The 14,757-nt window shown below is 34.6% G+C and overlaps 1 protein-coding gene across 1 annotated transcript in view; it reads right to left on the bottom strand.

The window, feature by feature from the left end:
- LOC107700308 (transmembrane protein 131-like) overlaps window positions 1–14,757 on the bottom strand; it is a 60,205-nt gene that overhangs the window by 41,810 nt on the left and 3,638 nt on the right. The window contains exons 3-4 of the mRNA XM_016501931.1: window positions 11,695–11,735; window positions 2,253–2,324 (exon numbers count right to left, since the gene is read on the bottom strand). Coding sequence (XP_016357417.1) covers window positions 2,253–2,324; window positions 11,695–11,735 — 113 coding nt within the window. The remainder of the gene's footprint in view (window positions 1–2,252; window positions 2,325–11,694; window positions 11,736–14,757) is intronic.

Raw genomic sequence — 14,757 nt, 5'->3', positions numbered from 1 at the left:
AGTGAGTGAGTGAGTGAGAGAGAGAGAGTGTGTGTGTGTGTGTGTAAGGCAGATAATAACATGTGGATGGTGGTGCAGAAGCGCTGATGAAATTAGCAGCCAGACGCCTGTCTCTCTCTCTTCCAGAAAGGTTATGCACTAGCTGGTGTTGCATCACTGCAGGAACATGTATCAGGAAAACAAGGTGTGCATACATGTGCAAAGAAACATTAGGCAACACACCGATACACACCGTCTGTCTAGAGCAGCTGGATACTACTGAGTATTTGTAAAAAACAAAACAAAAGCAAAAAAAAGCCTTAAGGTATTCCTGAGGAAACTACTTTCATGCTGTAAAATATCTGGATTAGGTTACTGATTAAATATTGAAGTACACTTTTTTTAAAGACAGCCATTCCATCTCTAGTCACTCACGTGTGTTTGTATTGCACTTGAAAACCAAAGAAACATGAATCAAATGAATCCTCTATCAAAAAAGATTCACAGCCCAACTAAACATATAAAACCGTCATGTTTTCAGAGCCTTTCATAAATACTGAAGACACACCGTGTATTTTTGCCCCAACATTAAGGGTTTTTACTGTACCAAGGGCTGCATTTGGATAATCAATTAATCTGTTAATTATTACTGATCTAAAATAATAATAATAATATTAATAAATAATATTAGAAGAGCAATGAAAACAGCTAAGATCTAAGATGTTTTGCAGTAACACACAAATTGCTGTTTTATGTCCACAGTCACAATATAATCCCATTATTTATTTCTGATCGAGTAACATAAGCAACGTCTGTTTATATTACATCGTATGATATCTAATTAGTGGTTGCCAGGTCAATTTCAGATTTTTTGATTGGCATCAGCCTTTAATTTTGAGCACATGGGGCTCCCATTCTCTATTCTAATAATCAACACACATGAAAAACAGTAAACCGTTATAATACTTTCTCATCTACCGTCAGTATTCAGCAAATATGCATTTATATAATTTAAACAAATAAACATTTCATTTCACAAACCTTGCAGATCATCGCATATCAAAAAATCCACATCAGTCTATTATATATTACGTCATATATATTATATGACATGTAACCATTTAAACAAGTTGTGAGGAGAGAGATGTGAGTGAGAGTGTTGCCAGATCCAGCTATTATAAGTGTCTTTGGACTTGTCTTTTCCACTTCGTTTGACACTTTAGAAAGTTAATTAAAGTGGGAAGTTTCATTTTAGGGTTAGCGATATCTTTATCTTATTATCAAAAGATTTAAACCAATTTCGGTTTATATTTTATTTATTTTTCGTTTTTTATAGCAATATCTGGCAACGCATCGCCGGCACTGAATCTAACAGTAATCAAATGTTATTGGTTATTTGACAGGTTATCGCTGACAGGATAACACATTCGGTAAGGTTAACACAAAAAACAATATGATATTATCTGTCAGAAACGTTATCAACGCTATCAAAAACAGCAGCATTTAACACTAATACACAGATCTGTAGAACAAGCAGGTTACAAAACGAAATATGCAAACACTAACCAAGAAGAATTCTATGCTATTTCATTAAGCATAGAAGTTACATTTTCACAAAGTCATGCTAAAAACATTCATAAGAGCACTAGACAAAGTTATCATATAGCAATTAATGAAAACTATAGGCTAAGAGTAATAACTATTGTTGCATGAATAATAAACAACTGATAAAATTATCCAACCCTATCCTATAGTAAAGTATTTTGATGCAATAAATACGTTTTTTTTCAGATCTTTCACACACATCTACACGTCTGTCTCTTTTAAAGTGTTTAGTGTATATAATGAGTTGTGTTTGTAGGGGTTATTATAGCACAATTCTTAACCCCACCCCAGACCTCACTATTTTTCAAACCCATGATCACATGTTATAAAGATCGCGCACCCTTTTTCTCTTACACTACTTATGATCGACCTGTGTGCACACGCTCTTACTTCGTATTTCACGTTTGACAACAGCACGAGTGTTTAAATACACACTTCATGTTAAGACGGGCCTTCTGCTAAAACTGAAATGTTTAGATTATAAAAATATAACCGTAAAAAGTACACTTTTTTTTTTAATAGAAAAAAATAACATTTTATTTTAGTATGGTCTGAAAAGTTGTTACATTTTTATAAACCTAGTAGATCATATATACACACTTAAAAAACAACAACATGCGTGTTATTGTATTTGCTGATATTGAGGGTAAAATGTATAAAACACTTACTGTGGTCCGAAGTCCAGCGTGGGCGGCTGAAACTGGAGCTGTCTCCGACTCTCCTGCACATAAAACGAGGAGCTGAGGAGAGAAATAAATGTGCATGTCAGACAGACTGATGCTTTTTACATGAAAAACACTGAGAATCAAAACCAGCAGGAAGGTTTAAGTGCTGCTCTCTGGGAAAGGAGCGAATGAACAGTGCATAATTGCTGTATGAGCAAATCAAAACAATATGACTATGTCGCCCCTTGAATTCGAATATTTGAGTATTTGTGCGCAGCCCTAGAGAGCAGTACCATGCTCTTTAAGCACCATTTGAGTTAACTGAAAACCTCATGATGCAAAATCCTGATTTCAATCAGAGTTCAGAACTAATTCGGGTGTTCTGTGCCCGGACTTTGCCTTGAGACGACATTTTACTGGTTCGAAAAGCTGACTTTATCATCGCTTCACATGCATGAATGTTAATAAACCACAAACAGACTGAGTTTGTTGGCAGTCTCAGCGAATGACTTCATTCCTCCTGAGAGATGCATGCCTGCATACTACACTTATGATACATGAGAATACCATGTGATTCAGTGTGAACATTCGAGAAAGACTGAGAAAAGAGCTTATGAAACGAGAAACTAAGCAATCAGTAAGATTGCACAATTTAGACACCAAAACACCAGAGAATCATAACGTAATATAGGCTACAACACAACAAGTGTGCAAAAGGGTGACAGGAAACTAAAAACAACAGGAAGTTGAAGTGGGCAGCAGGGCAAAGCAGCTCTGTTTATAATCTCCTGATACTTAATAAACGCAGGAGAACAGCGTGAACAAAAAGCCCTATGAAGTTGTTCTGAGAAGTTTTGTTTTGTTGAGATGAATGAGTTTTGGGAGTTTGTGCTGATAATCATGACCTTGTGTTCAAGCTGGGTAAAAATTCATTTTCCGATTAATTGCGATGTACACCGCTGTTCACAGATCTGGGATTAGTTAATGCTTTTAAAAATGTCTCTTCTGCTCATCAAGGCTGCATTTATCTGACCCAAAAATACATTAAAAACAGTCAAATTTGTGAAATATTATTCCAATCTCATGTAAGTGTTTTCTATGTCAATATCTGTTAAAATGTAATTTATTTCTGTGATCAAAGCTGTATTTTCAGCATCATTACTTCAGTCTTCAGTGTCACATGATCTTCAGAAATCATTCTAACATGCTGATTTATTATCAATGTTGGAGACAGTTGTGCTGCTTGATATTTTTGGAACCTATGATACGTTTTTCAGAAAGAACAGCATTTATTCAAAACAAAAATGTTTTGTAAAAATCTTTTTCTTTTTTTTAAATAAATTAATGTTTTTATTCAGCAAGTACATGTTAAATTCATAAGACACTTAAGAGACACTAAACTTATATTGTTAGAAAAGATATTAAAATGTGAACATAATGCAATATAAGACTATGTTGAGTAAGGAAATATTTTTTTATTAAGTTGTCCTCATGGGCTGCACACAAACACAACATTAATAAATCCAGTGTAGTGTGATTCACAAACAAATGATTCATATGAGCCGATTCTTTTTAATGAATCAAAAACACACAACACAAGCAGTATAGTCCGATTCCCGAAACGAATGACTCTTCTGAATTGGTTCTTTTAAAGAATCCTTCAAAAAGATGAATAACACAAATTAATCTGAATCTAATCAAATCAAAACAAATTAAAGCGAAGAGAATCAAAAGATTCTGCGAATTTGAAATGAAGGAAAATGCTCAGTGCAGGGTTGAAAACAGAACATTATCGACAAACTGAAAATAAATAAGTTCATTATACACGACTACTCACTTGTTCATTAATTAATTGCCAAAACCCCTGCTATCTTTTTATTGTTTTTTCATGGATACGCCATGCAAAACTATACACCACCGGCATGTCATGATAAGTAAACTATTTAAATTTATCCCATTAATAAAACCAACAATACTTTTATGTAGCATCAGCCAAAGCCTCAGAGAACATGTTTATAGCTTTGAACAGCTTTCAAAGTTCTCCATAAAAGGCAAATGAACAAAGTAGATTGAACCTGGAGAAGCATCAAATATGGACTGACTTCCAAAAAAACCTCTGTCAGCTATCACTGAGTGAGTTTATAAAAACACACAGGGTAGATTTGATACCGGGTCCAAATGTTCAACAGCCGGCCTTGTTATTAAATATGACCCTGGAGCACGAAAGCAGTCTTAAGTCGCTGGGGTATATTTGTAGTAATAGCCAACAATACATTGTATGGGTCAAAATTATAGATTTTTCTTTTATGCCAAAAATCATTAGGATATTAAGTAAAGATCATGTTCCATGAAGATATTTCGTAAATTTCCTACCGTAAATATATCAAAACTTAATTTATGATTAGTAATATGCATTGCTAAGAACTTCATTTGGACAACTTTAAAGATGATTTTCTCAATATTTTGATTTTTTTTGCACCCTCAGATTCCAGATTTTCAAATAGTTGTATCTCAGCCAAATATTGTCCTATCCTAACAAACCAAACAGCAATGGAAAGCGTATTTATTCAGCTTTCAGACGATTATAAATCTCAATTTCGAAAAATTGACCCTTATGACTGGTTTTGTGCTCCAGGGTCACATATGGCAGCCGGCGGATGGTGAGAACAGCTATAGAACCCATCAGAACATGTTGACTTGATCAAAAAATGACAACAAAACCACACTTAAAGGGATAGTTCACCCAAAAATGAAAATGTGCTGTTAATGTACTCATCCTCAGGCCATCCAAGATGTAGGTGACTTTTCTTCTTCTTCAGTAGAACAGTAAAGAAGATCTTTAGCTGAAACTGTGCTCCTTGGTGATTCATAAAATGTAAGTCAGCAGCTGCACGTCTTCGAGAATTAAAAAATCATATCAAGGGACACAAAATTAATAGCCGTGGCTCCTGACGATATATTGAGGTCTTATGAAGCAAAACGATCAGTCTGTGCAAGAAACTGATCATTATTTACTACATTATTACCTCTGATCCAGAGCCATCCTTCTTGTTTTGGATGTTCTGCAAGTCAAATGTTTGCTCAAATGGATTCTTGACTTTTCTCTTGATGCTTCAGCAGCGTCTTTTTGCTTATTCATTGTCCCATGAAGAGCAGACATGAGCGCCTCCTGGCATTTATATATAGATTATTGGTCAAGGTGCGTCTGTAAATGGAATATTCTGGGCTAGATGCACCTTAAACTCTACTGACAGCATGTGAAAACCATTTCAGCAGTTTGTGAAAAACCAGAAAAGAATCTGCTGCTTTGTATATTAATCAGATATGTGACCCTGGACCACAAAACCAGTCATAAGGGTCATTTTTTTGAAATTGAGATTTATATATCATCTGAATAAATAAGCTTTCCATTGATGTATGGTTTGTTAGGATAGGACAATATTTGACCGAGACGCAACTATTTGAAAATCTGGAATCTGAGGGTGCAAAAAAATCTAAATATTGAGAAAATCATCTTTAAAGTTGTCCAAATGAAGTTCTTAGCAATGCATATTACTAATCAAAAATTAAGTTTTAATATATTTACGGTAGGAAATTTACAAAATATCTTCATGGAACATGATCTTTACCTAATGATTTTTGGCATAAAAGAAAAATCTATAATTTTGACCCATACAATGTATTGTTGGCTATTGCTACAAATATACCCCAGCGACTTAACACTGCTTTTGTGCTATACAAATACAAATATATTTGTATTAAGTTACATATTTGTCCTATCTCTCCATAAAAATATCTTCAAAATAAATATTGACTTTGTTTTTAAGCATTCTTATGTTTGTCAGTTTAGCTGTTTGAAGACACAAGCAAAACCATTCATCATTAAATTTATATTATATTCATCATTAAACTTTTGAATTTTGTCGTCAGTTTTGATGGACTCCAATTTTATCGGTTGTCAGAGTCAACACTCAACACTTTCGAGCGAAGCAATAAATTAACTAAAATTAAGCTAATATTAAAAAAAAAATTTAAATTAAGATAATAAGAACACTATGGAAGCCTGTTTCCGCCACTGAATAAAAAATAAATGCAACTTTTTATCTACAATTCTGGCTTTTTTATCTTCATAATTGTGTGATACAAACTCGCAACTGCGGAAAAAAAGTCAAAATTGCGAGATAAAAAGTCCAAACAATTACCTTGTTTTATTTTTTATTCAGTGGCAGAAATAACAGATGGCAAATTCCAAAAGCCAATATTAACAAAAAGTGCATTATCATCTGATTTAGATTTTGTGACAGGTGACCACGGTGGGTCACATGACTGAAGCAATAAGCACACAAGCAATAAATGTGCTGCCACTAATTGGTGCCAAAACAAACACAGAAACACAACCCTCCTTCTATAACTTAACCAAGAAAAAAGAAAAACGGCTAACTTGTTTTAGCGTTTCTTTTTGTTGTTCTTTTGTCCAGTGAAATATCCATACACAATAACACAACAAGCGGCTTGTGCAAGATCGAGAGAAGAAGAGAGCTAAATTGATTATTTAAAAAAAAGGTGTAGGATTGTACAATTTTCACTATAATTGCTATTAAATTTCACTAATAAATTCAAAGAAATGGCAAGTAATGCATTGAATCTGTGTTGCCAAGTCCACGGTTTTCCCGCAGAATTGGGCTACTTTTATTCTGTTAGTCTGCGGGTTGAAGCGAACCACATTTGATAGCCAATTTCAACCAGAAAGCGATTACGATAGTTTTGGCCGTGATTGGGATAGTTTTGAATAGCAATTGGGCTGGTTTTGTTACGCAGACCTGGCAACCCTGCACCGAATTATTCTTAAAATTTTGAAGCAGAAACACTGAAATAGTGTTATCTTGTAAACAGTACTTCAATAATCTTTGCTGTACTTACAACTTTATGAAATCTTTTTTTTGCAGTGCACTCGGTCCTTGGTACCATGGTAGATGCATATCACTAATTGTCTCACTCTTTTTTTTTTCTTTCTTTACAGATTCATTGATTTCATTGGTTTATTTGGTAATGCCTGAGGGTTCTCGTGAAACTCTTTCCCTACATTAACACTATGAAGAGCAGGTGAACATGAAAGATTTATGCAATAATAAAAACAAAAAACAAGCATTCTCACATGAGCTGGACTTTACTTGTGTGATAAACACTGTGAAACATCCTGAAAGCACTGCATGAAGTGCTAGAATGTTCTAAGATTTGAAATAGAGGATAAACAGCATAAACGCAATCAAGAAGGATCTACAATTAGGCAAGAGTACTTCATTCATTACACTAGAATGTCTACACTTCACTGTGAAGGTACACTTACAGTACTATAAATCTTGATGTGGATCTGTTCACCAAAAACAATGTTCTAATGATTTGTAAATAAAAACCATCTAAATGTTTAGATGACTTGCAAAACATGCAAAAAACTGCCTACATTTTTGTATTAATCTGTAAATCTGTAATGCACTCCATTACTAGCAGCGTGAGATTTCCACATTTCACAAATCATTTGACTGTTGTTTGAATCGTTTTTGTGCAGAAACAGTCTTTTAACAAAATATGTTTTACGCACACTAAATGGCTCATTTATCTGGCAGACTTCAAAAAAATATATATATTTTTTAAATGTACAACTGACAGATTCTGGAAATTAAAGTAGTAAAATTAAGCGGTGTTCAAAATTCAATTAAAATCATGAAATATATTACACTGATACACATTTATTATCTGAATAATACATTAAATGTCAAATACTAATACAAATACTAAATCCATTTTGTAAAAAATGTTGGATAATGTAATCCAAATTTAATGTAACTCAGATTTGTACGCAATCCAGACATTTAGATGACTAATAATAATAATAATAATAAAAACAACAACACTCAAACACTCACATACATAGCTTGCATGAATCAGTTTTTTAATATAACAAAGTTTGTCTTATTTCCTTCTCTTTGTTTTGACAATGACGACAGATTCAGGTGTTCTGACACGTGTTCAGATAAGATACGTTTTAAAACAAAATGTTGTACACAGCTCTAGCAACAGAATTACACTTTTTCTGCCAAAAACAAAACCTCTGAAGACCTCTGAAAATATGTTGCAAATCCAAAGCTTTATAACCATATAGTCAAGTGCTTGGTATGAAGTATTTATGAAGTATCAGACGCGTGCGTCACAGCCAACCTGCCAACAGACGCACAGACACAAGGCCAAAGTTCAGAGAGCAAACTCTGAACCCCAGCAGTAATACTTATTGCATTACACACACTTCCAATATTGGACCACAAACATGCATAAATATGGTTCATTGCAGGTGTTCATTTCTATGCAAGCAGTCCATGTCCTGCTACTGGTGCAGTGTGTGCGCAATAACTTGCATCCTGGATGCACCCTAGTTTTCTGTCCCATCTATGCACATTCTGTTGCTTAACACTGCATTGATACTATAATAATGCCTCAATGCCTGCTGACGTTAAAACCCCATGAGCAAATTTCCAGAGTTATGCATTACAAGATAGCCTCCACACGACCTCTGCATTTAGAGTGCACATATTTTATGTTTTTTTACAGATCAGTGTAAAAGATTTAGAAACGGAGTTTTAAAGTTTACAGTACTTTTTCTTTTCTAATTCGCAAAGCATGATTTCGGCTTTCATTTCTCTATTCGGGAGCCCGAAACAACCCACAATGGCGCTGTTGTGCTCTCCCGCAAAAGACCGCTGCAGTGCTTCCATGAATTCAACCAAAAGCGTGCCGCATGCATGTGTAGAAAGAGCATTCTGTTGCTCTCCAGGAACTGCACACAACAGGAAATTAAATATTATTTTCAAAGTCTGACACATCCCCTATTCGGTATGTTTATTAAATATCTTGTCTAATGCTGATAAAGCTAAAAAGTGTGTAGTATCCGCAGTTCTGTTTAACACATTTACAACCGTTTAACTATATTTCAATACTCATAATTCCATACATTTTCCCTATACCTGAAAAGAGAGTTGATAAGGGCGATCCCAGCCCACATAAATAATACATAATAAATATACTGTATAAAATACAAAAAAAATATTTTTTTTAGATTGTGTTATCATACATTAGTTATTAGCCATAACAAAATATTATATTATATAGCTACATGAGTAGTATGACTGTGTCTATTGTACGACAGGTTGCTTGAGAGATTTTATCCAAATTTGGTCACTTCTGCTCATTCAAAAACTCACTTTAGACCAATCAGAGTGACGCTGTCATCTCTGCTTCCTTGTTTTGAAGCCCACGGTCACCCACAGCTTTATTTAAAAGTGCAATGTTTCCGTATAAAATGTATTTAAATAAAATAACAAATAATGCATGATTGAGTCTGACACCAAACAATTTTTTTTTTTTTTAAACACAGCATTCATTTCCTGCATTGAATGTTTTTTTAATAGACATTCAACAAAGGCGTATTTAACATCCATGTAACTGCACTTTGCAGTTGATACAGGAAGTGAGTCTTGTTGATGCTGCTGTGTTAAAAGCAGTCATTGTGCTTGGTTATAGTCTCTGATTAGGACTTAACCACAGAGCATGCCGTTACCCCGAGTCATGTCAAACCAATGAAAAGACAATGTGAACTATGAAACATCTGCTACAGGCAGATAGCAGAATGAGATCTACAGAATTGGTGATGGGTAGCATGAGAGGATGTGGCAAAGAGACATTGAAGAGGGGAAAATATAGAGAAAGTAAAAAATTTTTTTTTTTTTTAAAGTTCCAATGTGAACAAAATTTGCATGCACTGCCACGGATGCTTTTTTGAATATGATCAAATACACAAATATTCCAGTTTATGGTGGCAATAACTCTCTCAAAACTGGCTTGGCTCATAGTCCACATATTTTTCATGCATTTACCAATTAATGAAGTCAACACATTCTTCTCCTGCTATTTTAGTGACACAGTCAGTTGCCATGTAAGTGAAAAAATGAAACGCAAATCTCAACACTAGCCGTATTTGCATCCATTTTTATGCAAATGGGATATTGCATAAAAAATGTTGGATGGAAACATCAAGGTGTAAATGCAATTTCTAAAATGCATTATGAGGAAAAAAACGATACAGTTGTGCATTAACTACAATGGACACATTTTCCAAGCACATTCCAAGATGACCTGTCTGACATGCTATTGCTTATTATGAAGCATTGAACTTAGTATGAAGTATTTTTAAGGGTGGTGGATAATATTAGTTGTATACCCTGACAAAGGACTTTAAACTCATTCAAATGCATTGGTATTTTAACATTCAATAAAAGTACCCTTCACCACAAATGCTGCTGCTCCCAGACATGAGGTACAAGTCTTTAAACTAGCAAGCTACTTTAAAAAAAAATTCTGAAGTTTCATATGGTCAATAAAGAGGGAAATATAGAGCTTATCAGCATATCGGTTAAAGATAATTATCTTTTCTGATGTGTGTAGTGTCTTCTAGAGGAGGCATGTACAAAAAAAAAGAAAAAAAAGAAAGAGGACCTATTACAGAGCCCTGAGGCACTCCATACTTCACTTGTGTTAGATTTGATAGTTCCTCACTTACACAGTGGTGGCAGTCAGATAAATATCTTTTAGATTTTTGCCATATGTTTTGCCAATCGTTAACGTAAACATAGTCGGGTCTTTAGAGACCCACAAAATCTAACACGGTTGGATCTCTGAACTTTTCCCAGTCACTACAACTTTCTGTATCAACATCTGTAAAATTCACAATGTAGTAGACACATGGGATAAAACGCTAATTTTCAGTTTGCATAATTGCATAGAAAGTTTTACCTTTGTGTTTACGCCAAGCCACAGCAATAATAGACAAGACAAAACATGTATGAAATCCCTTGTACTTCAGTAATGTGTGGCAACTTCTTTTTCTCATATCTCATGTTGCATGCTGCTCTTTTTCTTCTGAAATATACCTGTAAACCATGTGCCGCCTTGCAGGCTTCTGCTAAAATTGATATTTTTCCATAGAACTCACTGGCATTTTGTTTATAAGCTGCTCTTATTTATATCTTGCCACTGAAATGTAGTTGATCTTAGGTCATGCCAGTCACATGAATGCAAATGTAGAGTAAACAGAAAGCTGGTGTCCTCAGGAGGCTTAGTTTTCCATGCACTGTTGAAACAAACCAGCCCTCCCTTCAGATGTTTAGGGGATGTACACAATAGACCACCAGAAACTTATATGTGATACTAAAAAGGTAAAACTTTTCTGTTTCATATTTTGAACATGATCATTTAGTAAACTATGTTACATACAACTAATTGTGGGTTTACAACAACATATTTTCACCAACCACACCTGAATAAATGGCACTAAATAAGTGTGTCAAATATTCCAGGAATGTCTGAAAGGGATTGTGGTTTAAAGAGAAACTCTCACCTCTCCTCTCGAGGAACATTCTCACTGTGCTGCTCCTCTGCCTGGAAGAAAAAATAAAAAAGATTCAGTAGGTAACAGCATTAGTACATTAAGTACAGTTATAGAATAAAATTTAGAATAAAAAATGTAGAATTACATACACTACCGTTCAAAAGTTTTTTTATATAATTTTATCTAGCAAAGACAAATCACACTTCTCAAACGTGACAGTAAAAACCATTTATAATTTACAAAAGCTTTCCATTTCAAATAAATGATGTTCTTTTCAACTTGCCAGTCATCAAAAATTCAAAGAATCATGGTTTTCCAAAATAAAGTGAATAAATAAATATTTAGCATTGTTTCAACATTGATAATAATAATAAATGTTTCTTGAGCAGCAAATCAGCATATTAGAATGATTTCTGAAGATCATGTGACACTGAAGACTGGAGTAATGATGCTGAAAATACAGCTGCGCATCACAGAAATACATTACAGTTTAACAGATATTCACATAGAAAACAGCTATTTTAAATTGTAATAATATTTCAGAATTTTACTGTATTTACTGTATTTTTGATCAAATAAATGCCGCCTTGGTGAGCAGAAGAGACTTCTTTAAAAAACATTAAAAAGAAATCGCACGGACGCCAAATTTTTTAAAAGTAAACATAAGAAAGATTAATAAATTTAAGTAAGAATGCATTACATTCCTTCATTTAGCATTGCACTGCAAGTGTCACCTAAAAAAACAAAACTGTAAACAGAAAACTGTACATTCAGAGTCCAAACAGATCTGACCTGACCTTGTTTTTAATGCAACAGTATTGAAAGGAAACACTGTGCCGTTACGACACACATAACCATGCTATTCCATAAACTACCTGTAGCACATTATAGGCAATTTACCAAAATAGCCATCTTACTGAGAGCCTTGAAACCATGATTACCTGACGAGAGTCTCTGCGCTGTTAAAACAGGTTTTCATTAGGAACTAACTATAGCCTTCCAGGCATACAATGGATGTATGTAGAGGCCACTTGGTTGCCTGGTGTCAGATGACTGTTATGAACACATCTTACAATGGTTGGATGAATATGCAGACCTACTGACAAGAGGTTTCAATTAGAGTCTTCCTCAAACCAGAAAACACGCTGTGAACCTGTAGTACTTACAAGAGCTTTTCAGAATTTCAGAGTGCGGCACCCATCCGAGGTTCTCTTTAAATGGAATGCTGCAGGTCTATTCAATCACTTCTGACATGTATATTGACTACAAATGAATCAAAGTCTATTCATGGGGCTGCGTTTAGGCGGGTGTTTTTTAATAGAATTTGCATTTGACCTCATTTTATAACTCATTTTTTATTTCACTTATTTTTTTCATGAATGAGCAATCCATATCCATCTCATTTAAAGGGACAGTTCACCCAAAAATAAAAGCATGCCGTTAATTTTCTCACCTTCAGGCCAAAATTTGTTCTTCAGTTGAACAGTAAAGAAGATCTTTAGCTGAAACCGTGGGCCTTGGCTTCAGGCAAATGGGGAAATCTGATTCTTTTCTGTGAACTGGTTCTTTTGGACAGTTCATTTAAATTAACTAGTTCAATTAACTTAATTGAGTAACTTGTAGATCTGTGCTGCTCGAGCCGCAAACTGTTTCAGATGCTTCAGTCCGATGTGATGAAGTGGTTCATCTAGTTCACTAAAAAGAACCGGTTCAAAAGAAAGATTTGTTCATGAACCGGACGTCACAGGCAATAATGTTGTAAATAATGTTCAGTTTCTTGCACAGACTGATCGTTTCACTTCATAAGACCTCAATATATCGTCAGGAGCCACGGCTATTCATTTTCTGTTCCCTGATATGCTTTTTTTTTTTTATTCTCAAAGACGTGCAGCTGCAGACATACATTTAATTAATCACCAAGAACCACAGTTTCAGCTAAAGATCTTCTTTACTGTTCTACTGAAGAAAGCAGTACTGGGGTAATCAAAAATAACATGCAATTAATCTGTGCTCTTGTGTTAATTTACTTTCATTTTTAGTTTAGTGAACTGAATTTCTGCTTTTAAAAGCATTATTTTTGTTACAATTTTAAATTGTAATGTTACAATGTTAGAATGTAATGTGATCCCCTTTTTTGCACATAATTGATAGCATAGGCTACATAGGCGTATAGGGTTGCCAAGGTATAATTAAATCTAAATACAACTTCTTTGAAAACTAAAATAAAGCGCGTATACTCAAACAAAAACAGCCCAACGATATTTTAGAACAAGATTATTATTTTATTAATATTATTTTATTAACATTCAGCTGATACAGAGCCTAGGGTAAATAAATAAGCCCTATAATTAAACTTTAGAATGATTCAGTCACACTGTAAAGAAATGTATGACTTCACTGTACTGTAACTTTGCAGTAATGTAATGAACCACAGCAGTGCATTTAACAGCAAGGTCACTGAAATATTCCCCTGATGCGGACTAGAAAAAAAACCCTACTCAGATCTGATGGTGTGTTTTTAAAGGAGTAACAGTCAATTCCCATACTGTATTTCATCTTTATTTATTTTTTTTCAGTTTCAGTCTGACATTTCCATGTGGCATAAATCAAGCTTACTACATATAAATAAATACTAGTACAGATTGATGAAATAACATTTGACCACCTCCACTAGAGTCACCCAAACAAACGAAGCCCCTTTAAACAAAAGGAGAACTATAAATGGAATTTTCCATCCCCTTTGATGTGATTGTGGCCGTTCTCAAGCCATAAGACGGGTTGCTCATGTAACTGTTAACCACTAAAGTGGCAAATGAACCTGTGAAGCAGCAACAGTCTCTGTGCGTGTTTGTGTGGCATTAGCTTCCTGCCCCAAACTTTAATCAGTCTCGTGAACCTGATCGTAATCAACAAATACATCCACTACCACAAAAAAAGCACACCTTTCTAACTGTGCCAGGTGTTGGGTTCAAGAGCCAATTGTTCATTCAATTAATATTTAATCATACTAACCCAGTGGTTCTCAAACTGGGGTACGTGAGATGACGGTGGGGGGTACGCGAACAAAATTCT

Source organism: Sinocyclocheilus anshuiensis, unplaced genomic scaffold, assembly GCF_001515605.1.
Source record: "Sinocyclocheilus anshuiensis isolate Anshui unplaced genomic scaffold, SAMN03320099.WGS_v1.1 scaffold326, whole genome shotgun sequence".
Lineage (NCBI taxonomy): Eukaryota > Metazoa > Chordata > Actinopteri > Cypriniformes > Cyprinidae > Sinocyclocheilus > Sinocyclocheilus anshuiensis.
Note: the sequence above shows the minus strand (reverse complement) of the source record. Positions and strands in the feature narration are given on the sequence as shown.